We start from the raw sequence: 21,871 nt of genomic DNA, 5'->3' as shown, positions 1-21,871 counted from the left end.
GTTAATTGGTTGAGCGACAACTTGCTCAGCAATGCCTCTGCATTACAGCAGTGAGCACCCCAGAGCCCTACCTCAGTAAAGAGAAGCTACTCCTCAGATTATGAAACTTCAGGAAGAAAAAAATATCACCAACTTAACAAGCAGAACCAGCAGATAAAGTCATATGTGTGGGTACTCCCCTTTAAACCAGACTTTCCTTGGTGTATTAGCAAAAAAAAAACTTGGGGTAGCTCTTTCTGCTTTGCACTCACACTCCAGGGCAGTAGCTTCTGCTTTTTGCCATGGCATAACGCAACACAGTACAACAGCTTTCCAACCAGTTTACAGCTCAAGATCTCAAAACTGTCAGAGGAAGAATATCTTTTTTATTATTAAATATACATTTATAAATATACTTTTATAAATATACTCTTTCCAGAGGGAAAAACAAACAAACAAACCACCCCAATAAACAAACAACAAAAAAGAACATGGTCAAAAAAAGCAACATCTGTAATCTAGAGAATCTACCCATTACTTGAGAAATTCCTGATCTGACTGATTCAGAAGAGGTGGAGTGAACCTGTACCTCCCAGAACAAGCTGATAGAAAGCCAAGCTACCAGCTATTCGGGACTGGATGAAGTTTCCTCCACCTTTTCTGGTTCTGCAACAAAAATACCCTGGAGAGCTGTGGATGGAGCAATGTTTTTACTGAATGGCACTCCTTCTGTCTGCTCCTGCCTTTGATACCAACTCTACCACCTCTCTGCTAATAGCTTATGCCAAAATTTAAATCTAGATGAGGAGTTCTGCTCCTAAATCACAGCTAAGCATCTCAAAAAAGGCTTATGTTGTCAGAGCTCCTGAGCATCTGAATGTGTTGCATCCAGTACTTCCTGAAAGTACATCACTTTTATTCATATGCTTATGCAAGGGGGATTAGAAGTTCAGTTTTAGGAACAGAACCTACAAATTCGTTCTTTGTAGTCTGGTTTCTTCATCCAGAGTGCAGATATGGCATGCTTACCATAAGAATAAAAGCAGTGAAAATTTGGTTGATTGCAAGCATTTTTTTGATCTAAACCAAGGTGGCCAGCCACTGTTAACTAGATACTTCACCAGCACTTTCAAAAGACAAGGAAAACAAGCAAGCTTTCTATCAGCACCTCTGATTTGCCTCAACATACCATCACTTCAAAAGTGAAACATTTCTCATTTTATACATTTTATTCTCAGCTTGAAATCTTAATTTCTTTCTCAGGAAGAGAATGCAAGCCAATCTGTTTCATCCACTATTAAGTCTTTGACATCTACAGAAATACCAAGTCAAACACGTCTTTGTATTTTTCATCCAGAATTACTGGGAAAAAAAACCAACCCAAACAATAAATCTTCAGGTAGGAAAGATATCCTTATCCAAAATCAACCTACAAACTTCTGTTTCTTATGAACATAACCTCAGTTACAGAAATGCAAAGATTGCAGAACAGCTCACAAGATCAGGCAGAAGATAGGAATGGCTGTACTAGATCAGACCCCACACATTCAGCTAATCTGCAATACTGCCTCCAACAGTGGCCAAAGCTGGATGCCTGGGGAAGAAGATTTTTTCTTCTGTGATCTTGCCCTGTCTCCCTTTAAATGCGTGTAAACTTTTTAACACCCACAGCATTTTGCAGTAAAAAGTTCACATTGTGTGCCTGTGTGGAGGGGAACAAAACTAAAGAAAACTCAAACTTCCTTTTTTTTTTTTTTTTTCAAATCCATTAGTTTTACTACTGCCTCATTTCTTTCAGAAGAGGCAAGGAGCATCTGGAGCACCATTCAGGCTCTCCATATCTCTCCCGTTTACAGAGTCTTCTGTAAAATGCTGGCAAAGGCTCTGACCACACCACCCAAGTCTTGGAAGGCGAACGCAGGGACTGTGAGAATGAAGACCCTAGGCCCACTGCAGGAGAAGACCTGGTTTGAGACCATCTTAAGAAGCTGAACATACACAAGTCCATGGGACCTGACGAAATCCATCCACGGGTCCTGAAGGAGCTGGCGAATGAAGTTGCTAAGCCACTGGCCATCATAATTGAAAAATCATGGCAGTCAAGTGAAGTTCCTGACAACTGGAAAAAGGGAAATATAACCCCCATTTTCAAGAAGGGGAAAATGGATGACCCGGGGAATTACAGAGCAGTCAGTCTCACCTCTGTGCCTGGCAAACTCTTGGAGCAGATTCTCCTGTCAGGCATGCTAAGGCACATGAAAAACAAGGAGGTGGTTGGTGACAGCCAGCATGGCTTCACTAAGGGGAAATCCTGCCTGATCAATTTGGTGGCCTTCTATGATGGGGCTACGGAACTGATGGACAGGGGTAGAGCAGTTGGACTTGTGCAAAGCATTCAACACTGTCCCACACGACATCCTTGTCTCTAAACTGGAGAGACCAGTAACAAGTGGTGTCCCTCAGGGATCGGTGTTGAGACCAGTCTTGTTCAACATCTTTGTCAGTGACATGGACAGTGGGATTGAGTGCGCCCTCAGCAAGTTTGCCAATGACACCAAGCTGTGTGGTTCGGTTGATAACGCTGGAGGGAAGGGATGCCATCCAGAGGGACCTTGACACGCTTGTGAGATGGGCTGATGCCAACCTTATGAAGTTTAACCATGCCAAGTGCAAGGTCCTACACCTGAGTCGGAGCAATCCCAGGCACAGTTACAGGTTGGGCAGAGAAGAGATTCAGAGCAGCCCTGCAGAGAAGGACTTGGGGGTGTTGGTCGATGAAAAAATGAACATGAGCCAGCTTCAGTGTGCGCTCGCAGCCCAGAAAGCCAACCGTATCCTGGGCTGCATCAAAAGGAGCGTGACCAGCAGGTCGAAGGAGGTGATCCTGCCCCTCTACTCTGCTCTCGTGAGACCTCACTTGGAGTATTGTGTGCAGTTCTGGTGTCCTCAACATAAAAAGGACATGGAAGTGTTGGAACAAGTCCAGAGGAGGGCCACGAGGATGATCAGGGGACTGGAGCACCTCCCATATGAAGATAGGCTGAGAAAGTTTGGGTTGTTCAGCCTGGAGAAGAGAAGGCTGCGTGGAGACCTCATAGCAGCCTTCCAGTATCTGAAGGGGGCCTACAAGGATGCTGGGGAGGGACTCTTCATCAGGGACTGTAGTGACAGGACAAGGGGTAACGGGTTCAAACTTAAACAGGGGAAGTTTAGATTGGATATAAGGAAGAAATTCTTTACTGTGAGGGTGGTGAGGCACTGGAATGGGTTGCCCAGCGAGGTTTGCTCCAGTGAATGCTCCATCCCTGGTGGTGTTCACACCCAGGTTGTACAGAGCCTTGGGTGGCATAGTTTAGTGTGAGGTGTCCTTGCCCATGGCAAGGGGGTTGAAACTAGATGATCTTAAGGTCCTTTCCAATCCTAACTATTCTATCATCTCTTATAAATAAGAAAGTCATTTTCATTTGTATTTTCAACGAGCAAAGATGAGATTTGTCAAAATTACATAAAGTAAACAGCTAAAATTACAGTGAACACAGTGAAGTTCACTTTGAGACTGATAATTTTGAAAACCCCACTTGAGCCTCTAACACTATTTATTCTTTCAAGTTACTTCCTGGGCATTTTATCAATGAGGAGCAATTTGTTCATACTTTTCCAGCAGTAAATGTAGCATTAGAAAGTTCTTGTACCTGGGCAGACCTGTAAATCCTGACAAGTTCCCTCTTTTCCGAGACTATTACCATTTACACCTCAGGGTTACTGGCATTTGAGCATCACTGACAGAATGAAAGAGGATACATTTCAAAAGCTAAAGCAAACTGTAAATCAAAATGGTTCTAAATATAGAAGTTGTAAATGCCCTGACTGCATTTGTTATCTAATTATCAAAGTGCTGAAAAAATTGTATAAATACAACTGACAAACACTGAATTACCATGTTTTCAGAATGCACTCAAAAGAGCTCATTTAAGGTGAATGCAAATTCAGAAAGCCATGCTTGCAGAGCCTAATACTTCTGCAAGAAGTTGAACAGAGAAGTTTGTTCTAATCCTCTAATTCCACTGTGATACCGAAGACTCTCACATTTATCACTTCCCCCCAACTCTAGTTCCTCTTATACAACTGTTTACAAAGCAAGCCCAGTTTTTCTCCATATGAAAACTGAACTTATCACAAAATTAAAACAAAGTATCCTGCACACATGATCTGGTTTTCTATAAACTTACCACAATGTTGGGAAATTAAAAATTCCAGCACTGAGAATTTGGGTTATTTTTTTTCTATTTAAAAAGCAATCTGTCTGCTCCAGCTGTAACAACTGAAAGCTGTCCTGCACTGAGAAGGGCTAAGTTTCCTGCATCTTAAACATGAGAACCAAACCACAAGCAACAAAGGAAGGCCTCTAACAAGAAGTCCCTATCTTTTTATGGAGAGAGAAAAGAATACTTTTTCCATACACACAGCTTTAAAATTTTCCCTAATTCCACCTTTTTTATAGAGTGAGTTGCTGCCTTAAAGAAAAAAACAAACAAAAAAATAAATTGTAAAAACAATGCTAGTAACAGGAGGCATCCAAAGTTATTCCCCTGAAAATGGTATTAAGTCTATCTCAAATAAAAACAACCATGGCTATGATAACTCTTCTGCTTTTCAGATGAATTCTGCAAAAATTGCTGCTTTATGAAAGCAAGTCAATTGCAGACATTAGTTTCAAGTCTTCACCCTTCTGTGCAATTATGCAACATTAGAGCCACACTTGACTAAAGAGGGAAGCATCTATAATGAAGTAATGAAAACAGTAACATTGCAGATATTTCTTAATGAAGAAATTTGTTAAGTATATAGCAAAACATGTCAAAAAAATGAAAATACAGATGGTGAAGCAAGTACCACAATACCTGCCTTTTCAGCCCTAACAAAAATATCTTTCATCAATGAAACCAAATTTAAAACTATCTGCTTCTTTACTTAAGCCACTTAACACCTTTTGTTTGTGAAAGAAACTTTAACACATATACTGCATGCTCACATGCTGCTGTGGGTAGATAAGTGCAGAAAAAAACCCAACAAAACAAAACACCAGCAGCTATTTCTGTCCAGGTAAGCCCAGAGAGTTCCTCTGAGCTGCTGGAAGGTACACCAGGCACAGATAGAGCATACAGTGCACAGGCTCTTCTCTGGGCAGGCAAGCTCTCAAACTGGAAGGGCAAGGTAATCACAGTCCAGGTATTTACCCAAGCCAGGTTCAGACTAAGTACAATCTAACTGGATAAGCCTGAAGCCTCTGCTCAGGGACTCAGGTGAACACCATGCACACAGGTCCAGACATTAGCGGCACAACACTCAGCTGTACCACAGGCACTCACCAGCCTGTGCCTAAACCCATTCTGACAAGCAAACCCAATCCAACCCAAATGAAGAGCTTTAACAAAACCTAGAGGTATTACCCTTCTGGAGCACTGTGCGCACCATGCCTATACAACAGCTATAAAGCAGTGTATCCTCATCCCTGACAACAAATTTTTATTACTGGAAAGCTATTGCAAGACATACACTCAGTGATACAAACATAATAACATTTCTACAGCATAAAAGCAGGCACAAAAGCACTTATTTGGCCTACAAAATAAACCAAAACAACACAACAAATAAAACATGCATTTATGCGTACAATAACTTAAAAAGAATGCAGCAAGCAGGGAGACAAAAACCCATTTCCAATGACATATAATTTGGCAGTTTGAGCTTGACAAGATACTGTTATCCCTTACAAGCTTGAAAATTGAGCATGTAGCTGGAAAAAAAACACCTATAAAATTAGAACATTTGTTTGGTACCTATGTGTAGACACAGGCGAGATTTTTTTATGCTGCACCAACAGAGCCGCAAGCTCCACTGAGCACAGGCTATAAACTCCAGCTCCCTATTACAACCGTAAATCTACAGCCAGAGAAATCATGACACATCCTCCACTTCCACAAGCACACTGGTAACAGTACACAACCTCCACATGAACAGAAACCACAACAGTAACTACAGGTGATATATACAGCACAAGTAGCCACCTAAAGCAAAACTAGGCATAATTCAATAACTGCCTCCTGCTAATGCCCACTTAATCTGGAAGAAAGGAGGAAAGAGTTATGAAACCTAGTATTACACAGACGATTCACTTTTACTAACCTTAACATTATACATCTAGTTTAGGTTTGTCATTAAGACAGACGCTGTCTAAAGTGGAGTGGAGAGAGGTACCTTCAGAAAATGAATAACCCCATCATAAAATGCCTAAGATAAACAGAACTAATTGCTTTCTGGAAGTGCAGCTCTGTCTCAAGTATACAGCGAGCCTCAACACCTAAATTGTGGAAGTCTAACAATGTTGGAGTCATATCCCCCTAACAGGAGAAACTTCATACTTTAAAGCAGTAGGTGAAGCAGGGGAAAACTTAAATCTTTAATAAAAGAATGGCATCCAAATTTCACAGAACGAAAACTCTGCATAGTTGCTGTGTCTTAGGTAAGCCCTTTAGTCGTGTTTATACTTGAATCAAAATAGCATCTCAAGGGTTGGGCTGACCTGGTAGACCTGCAACAAATACATCCATTAACACTGTGCTAACACAACCAATACCCTACAACCTCAGTGAGTGTTTAGTGCACTTGGTAAGTGTCTACCAAGAAGTGAACATATTGCCAACACAGACAAAAGCAGGAAACACAGGACCTTGGCTTTAAGTGTTCTGGTTTCTCTTCCAGTAGCCTAGAGGATTTGCTCGGGTGGTAACACCCAAGCATGAATAACAGCTTCAGTCATCTTCATGATAAACAGGAGCGGCAAGGAAGATTTTCAGAGTGATGGTGCAGACAGTGAAGACTGCCATTTAGTATTCTTCCTGGTTTTTCAAGTTGCCTTGAAAAAACCCCAAACAAATCCAATGAAATGTACCTGCAGCAGAACCAATATGATCCTTTAGCACTATCACACCAAGCAGCAGTAGTGGCAGTGACTTCTCTCATCACACACGCTTCTAGCACACACTCATGATGCAAGCAGAAGTGTATTTAGCATGTACAGACAGAAAACCTCAAATCAATTCTCAGTTCCTTCTTTAAGATTAAAGCTGCACCCTTCCAACATAACTTCTTTGAAGGGAGCATGGTGAGCACGTGAAATTGCATAGTTTGGTGACTCTTAGCACAGCTTTTCCCCATAAGAAAAACCCTAGAAGATTACACATTGGGAAACACTGTCCATAGTAAGCTCCAGCTGAGACAGGATACTAAGTGCCTAAAATCCAGACAATCACAGGGGATGGGTGACGTCTCCAAGAACGCTCTAATGCTTGTAGCTCCTGAGTTGCCTGTCTTTAACTAGTGAAGTTTCCCAGGCAGTTTATACCCTGCCAGTGAGCATGCTTGCAAATGTTGTCATTCTGGATATGCTGGGCATTTTTTTGTGCCTAAGGCTGTCCATCATTCACAAATTAGCTTTTCCTATATCTAAGGAAAGGCAAAATTTAGTAGGCATGAAAGGAGTATGTCTGACATACTCTTAGCTTTTCTAAGAGAAGCTGGTTTCTGTGCAGTAACAACTCTTGGAGCCTAGAGCAGAGACAGCAGTGGAACGCATGACTCATTTGCAAGCGCTGAAGTCACTCACGTGGTTGAGCCCACGACTACGTCTGTAGTTGGTAACACAACGAGCCCTGGCCTGTCCTAAGGCCTTGAGGGCAAGTGGCAAAGCACAGCTTGCACCCACACATCCGAACATTCTTCACTTCTAACCTATTCCAGCAGTTGAAAATAGCCCCTCAGCTGCATCATGCCCCAATTCTTGCCTAAACATTGTCCGGAGGAATGCTGACAAATACCAAAACGTGTCAGGAGGGAACGCATTACCAACAAAACACCACTGATGACTGTGGGGCAATACTCAAGCCAGAACTATTGTCCCTTGTAGTACACAGATGCAACACCAATACTTGGACCTTTCTGCCCAGCCTTACTTGGCTGCCCATCAACAAGGTTTTATAGTAATTCTTCTGATAAAAGTATTTATCCAGTAACCTATTGTTTAAAATGTTGACAGTAGGCACATTCTTACTCCAGTTTTAAAAGGAACGACTTAAGATGTCGAAAATCAAAAAGGGCCTTCAAACTGCATGTAGACATCCACCTCCAGAAGAGGTGTACGACTTCAGACACAAACCTAGTAAGAAACTAAGATACACACCACAAGCAAATCTACTAACTCCCATTTCTAGATGTTTAATTTCTTCTTACAAAGAGCACAGAAACCAAACCTAACTTGAAACTGTACACCACATCCAAGGGAACAGGCACGAAGCAGTCAAGTATGCTGAGCTCCACAATAACTGTGTCCTTGTACAATCAAAGACTAGGAGGCTGCATAATTAAACTTGTACTATACCAAAGTACTAAAGAGTACTTGTTGACCTGTAACTTCTTACAGCTTTACCCTGACCTGGATTTGCCTAACAGTTTCTAAGCAAATCTTCAACACACTTATTTAATATTTTTCTCCTTACTGCACGATCAAAGTAAGTCTGCTGTTATTCCAGCTCAGTGAGTTTGTCATATTAATGCAATAATGTATTCTTTGGGAATACATGGCTTTCCTCAGGAAGGCATTTCTGCACAATGCACTGTATAATTTAAAACCAGCAGAAGTCTTTGGTGTGGGATGAGGTATCCGTGGGATGAGCATACATCCATACTCATGTGGGATGAGTATAAACATTAACTACACAGTTGACAAATACTTACTGCAAACATTGTGTTACGTTAAAATCAATGATACATGATAGAACAGCACTTCAGATTTCATTGTAAATGTTTGACAATAAAAACCACTGAGAAGAAGGAGCTGATAAAGGAGAAGCATTATGGAGTACAGTTTAGGCAATACTACAAGAAGCAAGTTATAAATAAAGCAAAGCACACTTGCTTACTTTTGATCATATTTTAACCATTAAGACAAGTAAACTTGTAGAGCCATCCTGATCTTGCATCAGTCATTGAAACTCCAAATCACACCACAATTCTAAGTTGCAACACATATCAATACTGGTGCTCCTTCTTCCATTGAAAAACACAAATTAGGATAGCAACTGTAAAGAGCAATGCAGCCAAAGATGACTATGGTGCGAACAGCTGTATTGCAATACACTTCTTTGGTTCAACATCTGTTTGTCCCTCACACATATGCAAACACCAGAAAAGCAGTTGAAGCCAGCAGACCAAATCAGGCTGCAAATGAACTTTCTTTAGTCTGCCACAATGCACCTTCACATCTGTTCTGGGGTTGTAGATGGTGACCCAGCTGGGGTAAGACCCTGTTAACAGCAAAAGCTACCACATAACCTTTTAAAACTGCACTCCTACCAGGAATACCACTTGAACTCCTAGGGAAGAGTGAACAAGTTAACAACAGAACATTTTACCCTCTGTAGAGCTAACAAGGAAAGCGTGACCATGCTTCTTTTCCTAACCTACCCTACCTGGCTGGCATGAACTACCTTACCTTTGGACAAGGTTGTGGTTGGTCTGCAACTCCAGTGAAGAACAAGACTTTTCCACTGCCCCAGTACAGGGCAGCTTAAGCCTGACATAGCAAAAGGACTTAACATGTTTCACCTCCAGCCCACCAAAGGCTGGCTTGAAGAAAGTGTTTTGTAGTGTGGCCCAAACTATTTCAAGTATGACAAATGTGATGATTTAGAACATGTGTATGCTCCACACTCTTCACCTACTGTGTGCAAAGGCATGTGTAGGAAGCATATTCTCTAAGCAGCTGCATGAAAGAAATCTAATACCTTGCCTGTTCCTCCCTGTTCATATCTTGTAAGCAGAATGCAAACTGAGAGGTAGGGAAATATGACTGGATTGCTTTGCAGATACAGATAACAAAGATGGATACTCCATAGGTGTTTACTTTCTTGAATGACACAGAAAAGAAAAAAAAAAAAACAAACAAAAAAAAACCCACAACAAACCCAAACACCTAAGTCACCTAAGTCACATTGTTCCCAGAAACAAATTAATTTTACATATTATAGATATTTCACTTTTAAAATAGCCTGTGAACACTTATAGACTTTGATTGGCTTGCACTGAAGACCTGCTCTTCCTTGTTTCTTCCTAATGAACTGCAGCAAGCAGCAACACTAGTCAAATGAGTGACATGACAGTTGACAGGCTTTCTCTAAGGGAAATTCAGAGACTCTGGAATTCGTTTGTACAACCTTCATTGAGATATTCACAACAATTACATTTCTGGCTGGCCTGAAGAGAGATCAGTTTGAGAATTAGGACAAGGCTGAGCATGAACTCCCAGGCTAGCAGGCAATATATAGGAAACAAATTTTAACTATGCCAGGGTTTAAATCATATTTATATAATAAAAATAAAACAAAGATTATAAGCACCTTTATTTTTAAGTATAAATTAATTTCAGTCCCCTTTAAAGTTATGAAATTAAAATAGTGCCACAAAATACTGTACTGAGATGAAGCACAAGCATTCCACAGAAAGAGTATTGTATGGTATATTTCTATTTTGCCAATAAAAATTATGCAGCATTATTAGCATAAACCGATCTCAACATAATCTGCATCTGGAAGCATCATGACCTTACTGGTAAATAATATTTGAGTGGATAAATAGAGCTTTTCGCTTTAGAGTTCAATAAAGATTTAAGTAAAACCAATGTGATTTAATCATCTTGCCCCTTTTCAAAATTAAGAATTATTGAGAAGAACCTTCAACTTTTTTCCACCGTTTGTCTCACTGTGCTTTTTTTTTGTTAAAAGAAAGGATGACCTAGAAAAGCTTCAACTCTTTCCTAAAGCACAGATGACAACCAGCTAGCTAAGCAAAAGCAATAAACATATTCACAATGACTACACCAAAGGAGTGTTTTATTATCTTCAGATGCCAGTAAGAAACAGAATCTTTCACATTCATTTGATACAGCTCCCAAAGTCAGATAAAGGTCAGATGCACTTCAGATTTTTTCTTCAGGGAAGATACGCAAGTTGGTTTTCCCCAAAAAAGCTCTGTGACAAGTAAAACTACAATAAATGCAAGCTATCCTGTATTCAATTGCTCATTCCCTTTAAATTTCATATTGAAGTCCTGCTTCCTAAAGCAGTCAGCAGAATGAATAAAAACCGGATAAATACAGATGTGACTTTTCAAAGAGCAGATAAGCCTTGTAATGCTTATGTACACTTGAAAGGTAAGAACTAAACAAAAACATGGAAAATAATTGGGGGAATCAGAGCTGCATTATGCAAGTATTTATAGTATTTTTCAAATATTTCTATCCTTACTTACCAAGCTAAATTTTTTTTAAATTAGTTCTATTTATTCCATGCTTTTCCTCATTTTTCATTTTAACACTTCTTGAGAAAAAAACATACGCTCTCTAACAATATTAAGAAAACTTGACCCTTCTTGACATTCCATCTTTTTTGGATTATCAGGTAAATTGTTTAAAATTAACCCAAAGCAATCACTTATGGTGAGATATTCTTTATGACTAAAAGCAGGAATCATCCAGCTTTTCCCTCTCCTTTATCAAGTGTTTGGAGGTAGAAGATATTTACCAGTATGAACTACACCACCCTAGCTGCCTCCCCTTTCTTGAGGGAATTACTAATTAAGCAGACACTTCTGCAAACCTCATACACCATTACATGGAGACAATAACCAGGTAATGAACTGCAGGAGAATATGGTAAACCAACACCTTGTTCACTAGCTGAACCTTTCTGGGACACCTGACCAATAGTCTTGCAAGTCAGCCACAGAAGCGTTTTTTCCTGTTGCTAATAAATGACACTTGTCAGACTAAACCAGCTAATATTTAGATATGAGCTACTGGGTGGATTTCCTGCACTCATGGCTTTAGGTTTCTATGTGCAGCCATACAATGTATGAGCCTCAGGTCCTTCACTCCAGTGACTCAAGAGACTCAGCAAGACATTTTAGCACAGGTAACGTTTCACTACTTCTTGTCTCCTGAGCCAGCACTGTGTAGTCTCCTACTTACAACTCACAGCCTTTCCCTTATGGGTAGCTGGAATAGGCAATGGAGGCCTCCATGCAGAATCACAGGGTGCCTGTACACAGGCTTCAGCTGCCTGCAGCTGGCTGCCACAGCTTCCCTCAGCTTTTGAGAGAATCCTGCTGTGCCCTCTAGTGACAAACCTATGGCAACAGGAGACTGCACACTGTCCATGAGACCCAAGTCAAGGAAGCAGGAGGACCTCTGGATACGTGTATTGCACATTTCACTTTATTCCCTCCACATATCTTACTGGCACTAGATGATCGCTGTAGGTCCCTTCCAACTCAAATATTCTATTAACACTCAAATCACCTATATAATCCACCCCAAACAATACCAAACATACACCTCTGAAAACTCAAGATTCAATACATTACAATACATTCAAATGGACCACTCAGAAAACCTAAAATAATCCTGTGCTTGTTGACATTATAATTTGTTTCACACAAGTCTGCAACTATACCTGTAATGTTTGAAAACAAAATGCTTGGCATTTTCCAGTCTGAAAGCCCAAGCCCAAATCAAATTATCTGCATGTGGTGCTTGAATTACTGGCTAGAAACTTACTGATTGCTGATCAGTATGATGGCTGCAAACTGGTTTGCAGAATGTAGCAGGAGCCACTTCTTGCTTGTAGAGTCAAACTCGGGTATGTGCACCTCTGCGTTTTGTCATCTGAATGTTGCAATTCTCAAACAAGCATTTTTTATTTGTCTTTAAGCTTCCTAAAATAATGCCTGCCTCTTGAAATACTGCCTCATTTTCCCTGCTTTTGTAGGCTTTGGCAGAAGGGCTGTCAGCCTCACGTGCTTTCTTATTTAAAGAATGCCAGAATCACAAAGAAATTCATACAGCAACAGAGAGGCCATGTGCGTTTCCCAAGACACCAAACACGTAGAAGTTTTACAGAGGGAAAAATATACACTCTGGTACAGCAGCTAGAGCACTGCATCAGAAATCCTGGGAAACACACAGTGTCATGGTGATGAGCATGGAGCTGGATTTACAAGTCTTGGCACCCACAATAGAAAGATCACCTTCATAACAGGGCATATTCAGAGAGGCACATACGCCCATTGATTCTGTTAGTAAGGAAAATCTAGTGGCAAGGGCTCATTGGTACAAGGTGGTCCACCAGATTCAGCTTGAAGCATGGCAATTGCTTCCATATAACTCTGAGGTCAGCATGCTTCTCTTGAGCTAGAAACCTGGAGATGAATGGGGCTCTTGCTGCTCAGGTACAACGATGCTCCTTGAATCCAGGAGTTTAATGGCACAGCCTGGCGAAGTATCACCCACACTAGAAAACTTAACGTTTCACTCTGAAGTCACACACAAATCATACGCAGATTAACCTGAAAAAAGAAACTTGATCCACAACTAAACTGTCCCATTAGTTACGGCATACTGGTTTTAAACTTCCCAGAACTGTAGGATATGCAACGGGTTTTTAAACAGTTGTTTTATGTGTCTCTGGTCAAAATGACAAGTGTTTGTAGTGTCCTGTTCTGTGGCATAAATAGCATATTTTTGGTTTATAAATAACACACAATATAAAGAAACAATGTTTGATTTTCTGCAATCCAGCCTAAAAACCAATCCACCTCCCAGCATTTTATTTTAATGGCATCCAAAAAATATCAAAGTGACTGAAGTGCAAAGGACAATGCAAATCATTATTTTAAGTACTACTAACAAACATATCAGATGCAGAGAACTAAAGCCCTACTGCCAAGTGTGATATGGATAAAGCTTAATAAAAGCATAGAATTTATTGCCTTTGGTAACAAAATGCTGTTTTAAGGGTATTACCCTCATGATTCATGCCAGACCAGTAAAATTATGTTAGCTTACAATCACATAAATCAGCAGAGCTATGTTGACTTCTTTCTCTGACATACTTCATTTTTTCAAAACCTGAAGACATGCCAAAACTAATCTTGTTTTGCTCTCGTAATTTCTTTTGCCACAAATAAATCTCAGCAAGACCACAAATTATTTTATAGAGTTGTGTGGGATTTCCCTTTTCTAAATATGCACATTATACAAGGACAAATACTACTTTACAGTATTACTTACAGACTGCCAAGCAAGACACTCCATAATTTGATGTTCACAACGCTCTAGATGCTTTATCATTTCCCTCGTTAGGCTTGGCTCCACTCTAATAAAGCTTTCAATCACCTTGTAGAAGTCAAAAGCTTTTAGATCAAATACACTGAGAATCCATGGGAAAGACAAGTCTGTTTCAGCACTGGTACCATCACTTTGTGAAGCATTTCCTGCAGGGAAAATGGACTAAAATTATCAAGACTACAACATTCTTCCACTTCTGATGTTTCTTCCTTTTTGTATTTAATGACTAATTGCTAGCTCAGAAATTTCAGTAAGCACTTTTTTTTTTTTTTATATTTGCTGTATTTTATGTATTACAACAAATGGCAATAATTACCAATAAATAACAATGCCATCTAGGATTTAAGCTTCAACTTACTGCCATACGTAGCCATGACAACCTCAACAGCACATGCCAGAAGAGATGTGTGGAAGATGTTACCATTCAGAAGTTTGCTAAGGAGAAAGAAAATTATTAATACTTGTCCTAACACTAAATTAGCAGACTTTAGTAATAAGTTAGGGGAACATACCTGAAATTCTGCACCGAGAGGCGCTCTTCTTCCTGAAATACATATAAATAAAACCAAACTTGTGAATATTCTTAGTATTTGTAAATGCAATGCCAGTACTAAGGTACTGGTACTTAACTTACCGACTTTAGCATTGACTCCATTACTCTGTAATACAGGCGCACTCCAAGCTTGTATCTCTGTTAAAAAAGAAGAAATTCAGAAATAATTCAAGTTTTAACAGACTACAACAGGCAGACCCTCATGTTCTAACAACTAAGAACATGTTCATTTTTTTTGAAGAGCCACTATAAAGTCATTGTCTGTCCCCAGTTCCATTTGCCAATAGCACTGGAGAGGCCGCAAAGGCTACTAAGGTTTGTGACTACCTAATCACATGAAAACTTAATCAAGTGTTTATGCTGATTCACAGATAACACAATAAAAGGTAGAGCTGACAGACACGAGACTGTCAAGTATAAACTGGATTGAAACTGTTTTCCAAAATCCTTGTTGAACGCACAGCTAGCCTACTGATTTTATAAGGCAGTGAGTCACCTTTTGCAGTTTCAGGCTATGTTAACCTTAATCATACAGTACCACGTTGGAAGAGACCTCAGTCTTTCTTGGCAAACCATGATCTCAACTAGATGGCCCAGCACCCTGTCTCACCGAATCTCTAAAGTGACCAACGCTGGGGAATCCACCACTTCCACAGGGAGATTATTCGAATGGCTGATTGTTCTCACTGTGAAAAATTTTCCTCCGATGTCCAATCAGAACCTCCCCGAGAGTAACTTGCACCCATTTCCCCTCATCTTTTCCATGGGACTCCTTGTAAAAAGAGCTTCCATCTTCTTTGTAGACACACTTTAAATACTGAAACATGGTGATAAGGTCTCCCCTGATACTTCTTTTCTCAAAGCTGAACAAAGCCATGAAAGAATATAAATAGGCGTTTCGCTAAATGTATTTTACCCCACAATTTTCTCATTCTTCATTGAAATATTTCCAACATATTTCCACCTGCTTCCTATTGCTCCTTATATCTTATAATTTGTTGAATACTATCTTTGCAGCTGTTTAGGAAAAAATACCTGCTTGTTTCTCAATTTGAAAAGAATATTGCTACTTTTTACCATTATTGATATGCATTGAAGGAGGACAGTCAGTAAGTTAGGTGTCACATTAGCTAGCACCAACACAGTTCAAATGAGTAATACTCAACCAAAATGCTAGTTACCTGTGCGCCAATTTCAGCACATCCCTGTCCAACTGCTTCAGCGAATTTCTTTTTGAAGACGTGGTCAAAATTTTCCACTCTTTTCAGAATACTGTCCTTAGGGTTCACTGTGCAATTCTAAGAAAATACAAGAAGGAGGGCAGAGGAAAGAAATGCGAACAAAGTACATTTTACTGCAAAAACACCTTAACTGATTTAAAGCACATTAGTCCTGCTTCACTTTGTAATATCTCTCAATCAGCTCATCCACATAAACAAAAGTGGAGTATTTAAGAAGATAGAATCATTGTATAGGTTCATCAATTTCCAGTACCAACTACTTCATGTCTCATATGCAACTAGCTGCAACTAAATTAATATGCAACTAGTACCATCGACACTGATGACTTTAAAGTTAGAAATGTGCTTAAGTTGCTGAATGTGGACATGAGAACCTCTAATCAGATATTCCTTTTCTTCAGCTCCCTTTTATATTCCTTTTTTTTTCATCATACATACATAAACAAACATACATAAATAAACCTTAGTATTTAGTGCAATATTTATTTATATATATAAATCTTAGTATTTAGTGCAATAACAAGAAGATTCAAGAACTTAAAATGTTCCAGTACACATCAATTAGACAGAAGTGCTTTCCAAAATTAATAATTACATTTAATCCATCCCAATTAAAATATACTTCTTCAAAAAATGGCTGTTAAAAAGTCTCCCAAAACACACAATCTACAGGTGAGTATTCTACTTGAGTGATAATCCCAAGAATCCTTCACAAATCTTCCTTCTAGTCACTTACATTGAAATACTTGATGAGAGTATCTGATGGTTTATCAGCTGCCGAGTTTAAAATCATACTCAGTTGCTGAATGTTATTCATTGCAGCTCTGGAAAAATACAATAAAATGCATAATACACATTAAGGTTGGCTTGACAGTTTCCAGAAACTGAACAGCAATTCTACACACAAAAAAACAACCCGAAAAAACTATGATTTTAGTTCTCACCCCAGTTATCAAACAACCTGCTGGGAAATGCTGTTGTACTGTGTTAACCACTAAATTCTAATTATCTAATTTTATCTAATCTTTTCATTATTAGAATTATTATAATCTGCAAGTAAATAACCAAAAGGACATAAGTAATAAACACTAACACTTTTTAAAAGCAATAAAAATGGAATTATAATTCTTGTATGTGAAAATACTCAGTCAAATCAAGCAACTCCCTAACAAAACATGAAAAAAAAAAAACCCCACAAAAACACACACACACACACAAAAAAAAAACCCCAAACCCCAAAACAAAAAGACAACAAAACAAAGAGAAACCAAACCCTCTTGGCTTTTGTACAAAAATAATACAAAGTCTGGTGAATGAAGACAGCTTTTATGTTTCAGGTCACCTGTTCCAAAGTGTAATAAGTAAGGTGTATGGCGGTCACAAGAAAATAGCGACCTGTCAGCCTCAACCTCTGTGCCTGGAAAGATCATGGAACAGATCCTCCTACGAGCTATGCTAAGGCATACAGAGAACAGGGAGGTGATTTGAGACAGCCAACATGGTTTCAACAAGGGCAAAGTCCTGCCTGACTAACCTAGTGGCCTTCTATAATGGAGCTGACTACACCAGTGGACAAGGGAAGTCCTACGGATGTTGTCTATCTGGACTTCTGTAAGGCCTTTCAGAACATTCCACCAAGCTGAGTGGAGCAGTTGACACGCCACTAGGATATCCAGAGGGACCCAAACAGCCTGAAGAAGTGGGTCCACGTGAACATCATGAGGTCCAACAAGGCCAAATGCAAGGTCCTGCACCTGGGTCAGGGCATCCTCTGGTATCAATACAGGCTGAGGGATGAAGGGATTGAGAGCAGACCTGCCAAGAAGGACTCACTGCAGTGGGGTTTGATTAGGTAATCTTTAAAGGTCCCTTCCAACTCAAATGATTCTATGACTCTCGGAAAATGCAGCCCTTTTTAACACAGATGCTTTGAAATACATTTTTCAGAGGCAGAGTTGCCAACATTCCTACTGGCAACAGCATGAGAACATAGAGCCTTCTCCCTCCCTGGATCTAAACTAAAATCACATTAAAACTTCAATTCTTACTTCACATTCAATTCCTTCCATTTCCAATAGAAAGGCTACTGTTTCTGTAATCCTTATTCCACCTGCTCTATCGGTAGCTAGGTTAGAGAGATCTTAAATACAAAATCTTAAGTTTCAAAATATTAGGGGAGGGGAAAAGGATGCAGACTTCTGCCAAAACACTACAAGTAATAAGGAAAAAAAATAAAGACAGTGTAAAAAAAAAAAAACCAAATGACCCATTCTCATTATGCTCTGAAATAGTACTTACACCGATTTTATCTACTGCTTTCTATATACGTGACCAGATACAAATCCACTGATGAAAATTATCAGATTCTCACCAATTTCAGGGGGCTTTAGACCAGCTCCAAAGTGACAAAGTCCAGAAAAACAACATTATAATTATTATTATTATTCAAAATAATAAGTATAGTACTTTCAACATATCCTGTAAGGTGGTCTAGTTAACTCGGGGAGTTAACGACACACCTTCCGCTCTATGCTGGTGATCAAAGGTTTACTGCCATCTAGTGACAGTTCTGTGGCTTTATGAAAAACAGTTAATACTGCCCAAACCACTGCTGGTGAATAAGCCTGTGCTTGAACTGTCTTAAATGGCATCAGTTTTGGAAAGCTCAGAGAAAAGCACAAGTGTGGACGGAGAGAACACAAATATCTCGCTCGACCTCCTCTGAAAATCAAAGATGGTTCAGAACATTTCAAAAAGTTTTAGCAGTGCAGAAATTTGATCCTTCTTAATAGACCTTCCATGTCAAAAACTTTAATGAAGCATCTTTCACAATGTTAGAGGGTTTTACTTCCAGTATACCTGAAAAGTATCAACAGCTACCTATATCTGCCAAAAATGGGACTTGTCAAGGACTTTATTGCTAAATATACTGCATGTTATAGATGGTCTAGTTACCAAAATCGCACATTCAGGCTGGGAACTGAAAGGCAAACTGATGCCTTTATGCCTAAAAAAGCCTCACTGACACCTAAAGATTTGAAACCTAAGACTAAAAGGGACCACTAAGGCAATCAAATACAGCCTTTTGCAGACACAGGTGATTAAAAGTTCTTTCATTTCACAACTTGACCAATATCTATCTCAGCTGCATGTCTCCTTTTATTATTTTTAAGAAGCTTTTTGGTACCTAACTGAAAAGCTTTGTTCCTGCTCTGTTGGCCAGATCACAGTTTCTGCAGATGCCATTTAATAGATTTGTAGTGGATGCACAAGCCCAAAGTCTAATTCATTCTTCCACAAGCAGATAAACACTGTATAAGTATTTTTAATTAAAAAAAAAATAATTTTACTCAACTGAGAAAACTTAAGTAATAATTTAGGATACAATATTTTAACTTCTTATCTCTCCAGCATGCACATTTACAGCATTTACATAACAAGCTTGGAACAAGAACTGCCTGATTTTATTAAACCTGACAGCTTAAGAACAGCTTTTAAGAACAAACAACTGCCTGGATGGACTTTTCTGTTTGTCCACATAGCACACAGCACTGCAATGACACAGCTGGTTGGTTCTTGAGTGTCCAGGAATTTCTAAGCACTGCTTTTGTTGAAAAACTGTATGGCACAAGGGAAAAATGGTTAATCTTTCCTTACAGAAAAATCAATACTAAGAAGAAAAAGATCATGGAAAAATGTGTGTGCTTATACAATTTGGTATCAGGAAAGGAAGCCAAAAATATACAGAACTAAAGTAAAGACAGAAAGGAAGACAAATATAGCAGACATAAGTACTACCATGGAAGTATAAAGTTGCAGTCTCACAAGAACAAATACAACAATCTTTTACAGACAACTTGTACCTTTTAGACATCTCAGTAAAAAGCTTTCTGTTTTCTAACAACTGTACCAGGAACTGAGGGTACTCAGCACCTCTCAGTACCTGCTCACTGCTTATTACTGAGCAGAACTGCACTCTGGTTTATATAAAAGCAAAAAGAAACCATAACCCCAAACCCCAGTTACTTTAAAATTAAAACAACTACTCTAAAGATGAGTATTTCTAGTTAGGACATTAAACAAAAAGCTTAAAAGAAAAACTCTTACCGAACAGGAGTCTGTGGAAGTGTAAGAATATGTTCCTCATCTGAATTGGGTTTTAGTGGCATCATGTCCACCTGTGAGCTACAGAATTGAAAAAGAAACTTACAAAGAAATAATGCAATCAAAAAAACAATGTTTTCTATAAAAACTTACTAATCTGAAAACTGTGAAAGAGATTTTTAGAAGACCTAGATACCCAACCTCTCCAGTTCTTAGAACAATTCTGAAGTAGATCTGCTTCAAGCAGGATGTTGGACTAGAAGACCTCCAAAGTTTCCTCTCAACTTTTTCTTTTTTAAATTCTGCTTATAAACAGCTTAATTTTTAAGTATAGCTGGGATTATCTCCATTTTAATCCGATTTTAAATGAACGTATTTTTCTAGCACAGATAAAGTCACAGACTTACACTGACCTCAGATCAACTTACGGAAACATTGAATTGTCAGGAAACACTGGATTTTAAGTGCACAAAAAAGAAAAAAAAAAAAAAAAAAAAAAAAAAAAAAACCAACCCAACAAAAAACCCAACTGAATCATAGAATATTTTGGGTTGGAAGGAGCCTTTAAAAGTCATCTGGTCTGACACCCCCTGCAATGAGCAGGGACATCTTCAGTTAGATCAGGTTGCTCAAAGCCTCATCCAACCTGACCCTGAATCCACAATGTCTCTAGGTAACCTGTTCCAGTGTCTCACCACTCCCATCATAAAATATTTTTTCCGTGTATCTAGTCTGAATTCACCCTCTCTTAGTTTTAAAGCCACCCCCCCTTATCCTATCACTACCAGCCCTACTAAGAAGTCCATCCTCTTATTTTAAGTCTGCTTTAAGTACTGAAAGGCTGTTCTCCAAGGTCTTCCCAGAGCCTTCTCAACAACCCCAACTCTCTCAGCCTTTCTTCATAGGGTAGGTGCCCCAGCCCTCTGAGCATCCTTGTGGCCCACCTCTGGACCCACTCCAGAAGATCCATGACATCTGTATTATTGAATAGCACTAAGGAATGTGCCTGGGTACTGGTACTCAACTTTTTAATCTGCTAAACCACCCATGCCACACTTCTGTCCCATGCAAACTACCATGCCCCAAACAATTTCTGGGTACAGGCTGAAAGTCAAAATGGGCTGAAGACCACTCCCAGCAGGCAGTGTTCAAATGCCACCATCTGGTTTTAGGAAGGAGAGTCTGGACAGTTAAGCCCCTAGCCATTCCATGACAGCTGGCCCTAGAGCCATAATACTGCCTTGGGCATATCTAATCAACTAGCATGACATGGTCTCAGCCACCTCCTTACGAGTCCTCAGCTTCTCCTGAATGACAGGGGCTTGCACAGAGCGAGTGAGAATTAGAGTACAGCTTCCAAATAATTACAGGTAGAGTCCCAGTCATACGTTGTCTAATTAATTTAAGTGATAATGTAAAGCAAGGCTGGTGATGCCAAAAATATCTTAGCTGAACAATAAATTTAAAGAGGTCTACAGGATATAGAGATTTACATTTATAACACAAGAAGGCAGAAAACAATGTAAGCTCACATTTTCTATTATGAAACAAAAGCAGTAAGTAGAAATATTACCGTGCCATGACATCTGGCTGTAGAGTTTCATCATGATCCAGAAATAATCTTGCATCTATATCTTTGTTTTTGAGATAGAGCTCCTCATACTGTTGCAAGATAACTTCAACCTCAAAAAAATATTAGAGGGAAAAAAAAAAACCAAACCAAACAACTTTATTTTACAGGAATAAGTCTGACAAA

General features: G+C 39.3%; 1 protein-coding gene across 2 annotated transcripts in view; it reads right to left on the bottom strand.

The window, feature by feature from the left end:
- RB1 (RB transcriptional corepressor 1) overlaps positions 1-21,871 on the bottom strand; it is a 73,269-nt gene that overhangs the window by 32,654 nt on the left and 18,744 nt on the right. For both annotated transcript variants that reach the window (XM_080613269.1, XM_080613270.1), the window contains exons 10-17: positions 21,689-21,798; positions 20,119-20,196; positions 16,748-16,835; positions 15,952-16,068; positions 14,852-14,908; positions 14,730-14,761; positions 14,576-14,652; positions 14,161-14,363 (exon numbers count right to left, since the gene is read on the bottom strand). In XM_080613269.1, coding sequence (XP_080469395.1) covers positions 14,161-14,363; positions 14,576-14,652; positions 14,730-14,761; positions 14,852-14,908; positions 15,952-16,068; positions 16,748-16,835; positions 20,119-20,196; positions 21,689-21,798 — 762 coding nt within the window. The remainder of the gene's footprint in view (positions 1-14,160; positions 14,364-14,575; positions 14,653-14,729; positions 14,762-14,851; positions 14,909-15,951; positions 16,069-16,747; positions 16,836-20,118; positions 20,197-21,688; positions 21,799-21,871) is intronic.

Source organism: Psittacula echo (genome assembly GCF_963264785.1).
Source record: "Psittacula echo genome assembly, chromosome: 3".
Classification (NCBI taxonomy): domain Eukaryota; kingdom Metazoa; phylum Chordata; class Aves; order Psittaciformes; family Psittacidae; genus Psittacula; species Psittacula echo.
The sequence above is the reverse complement of the archived record's forward strand: the minus strand, read 5'-3'. Positions and strand labels throughout refer to the sequence as shown.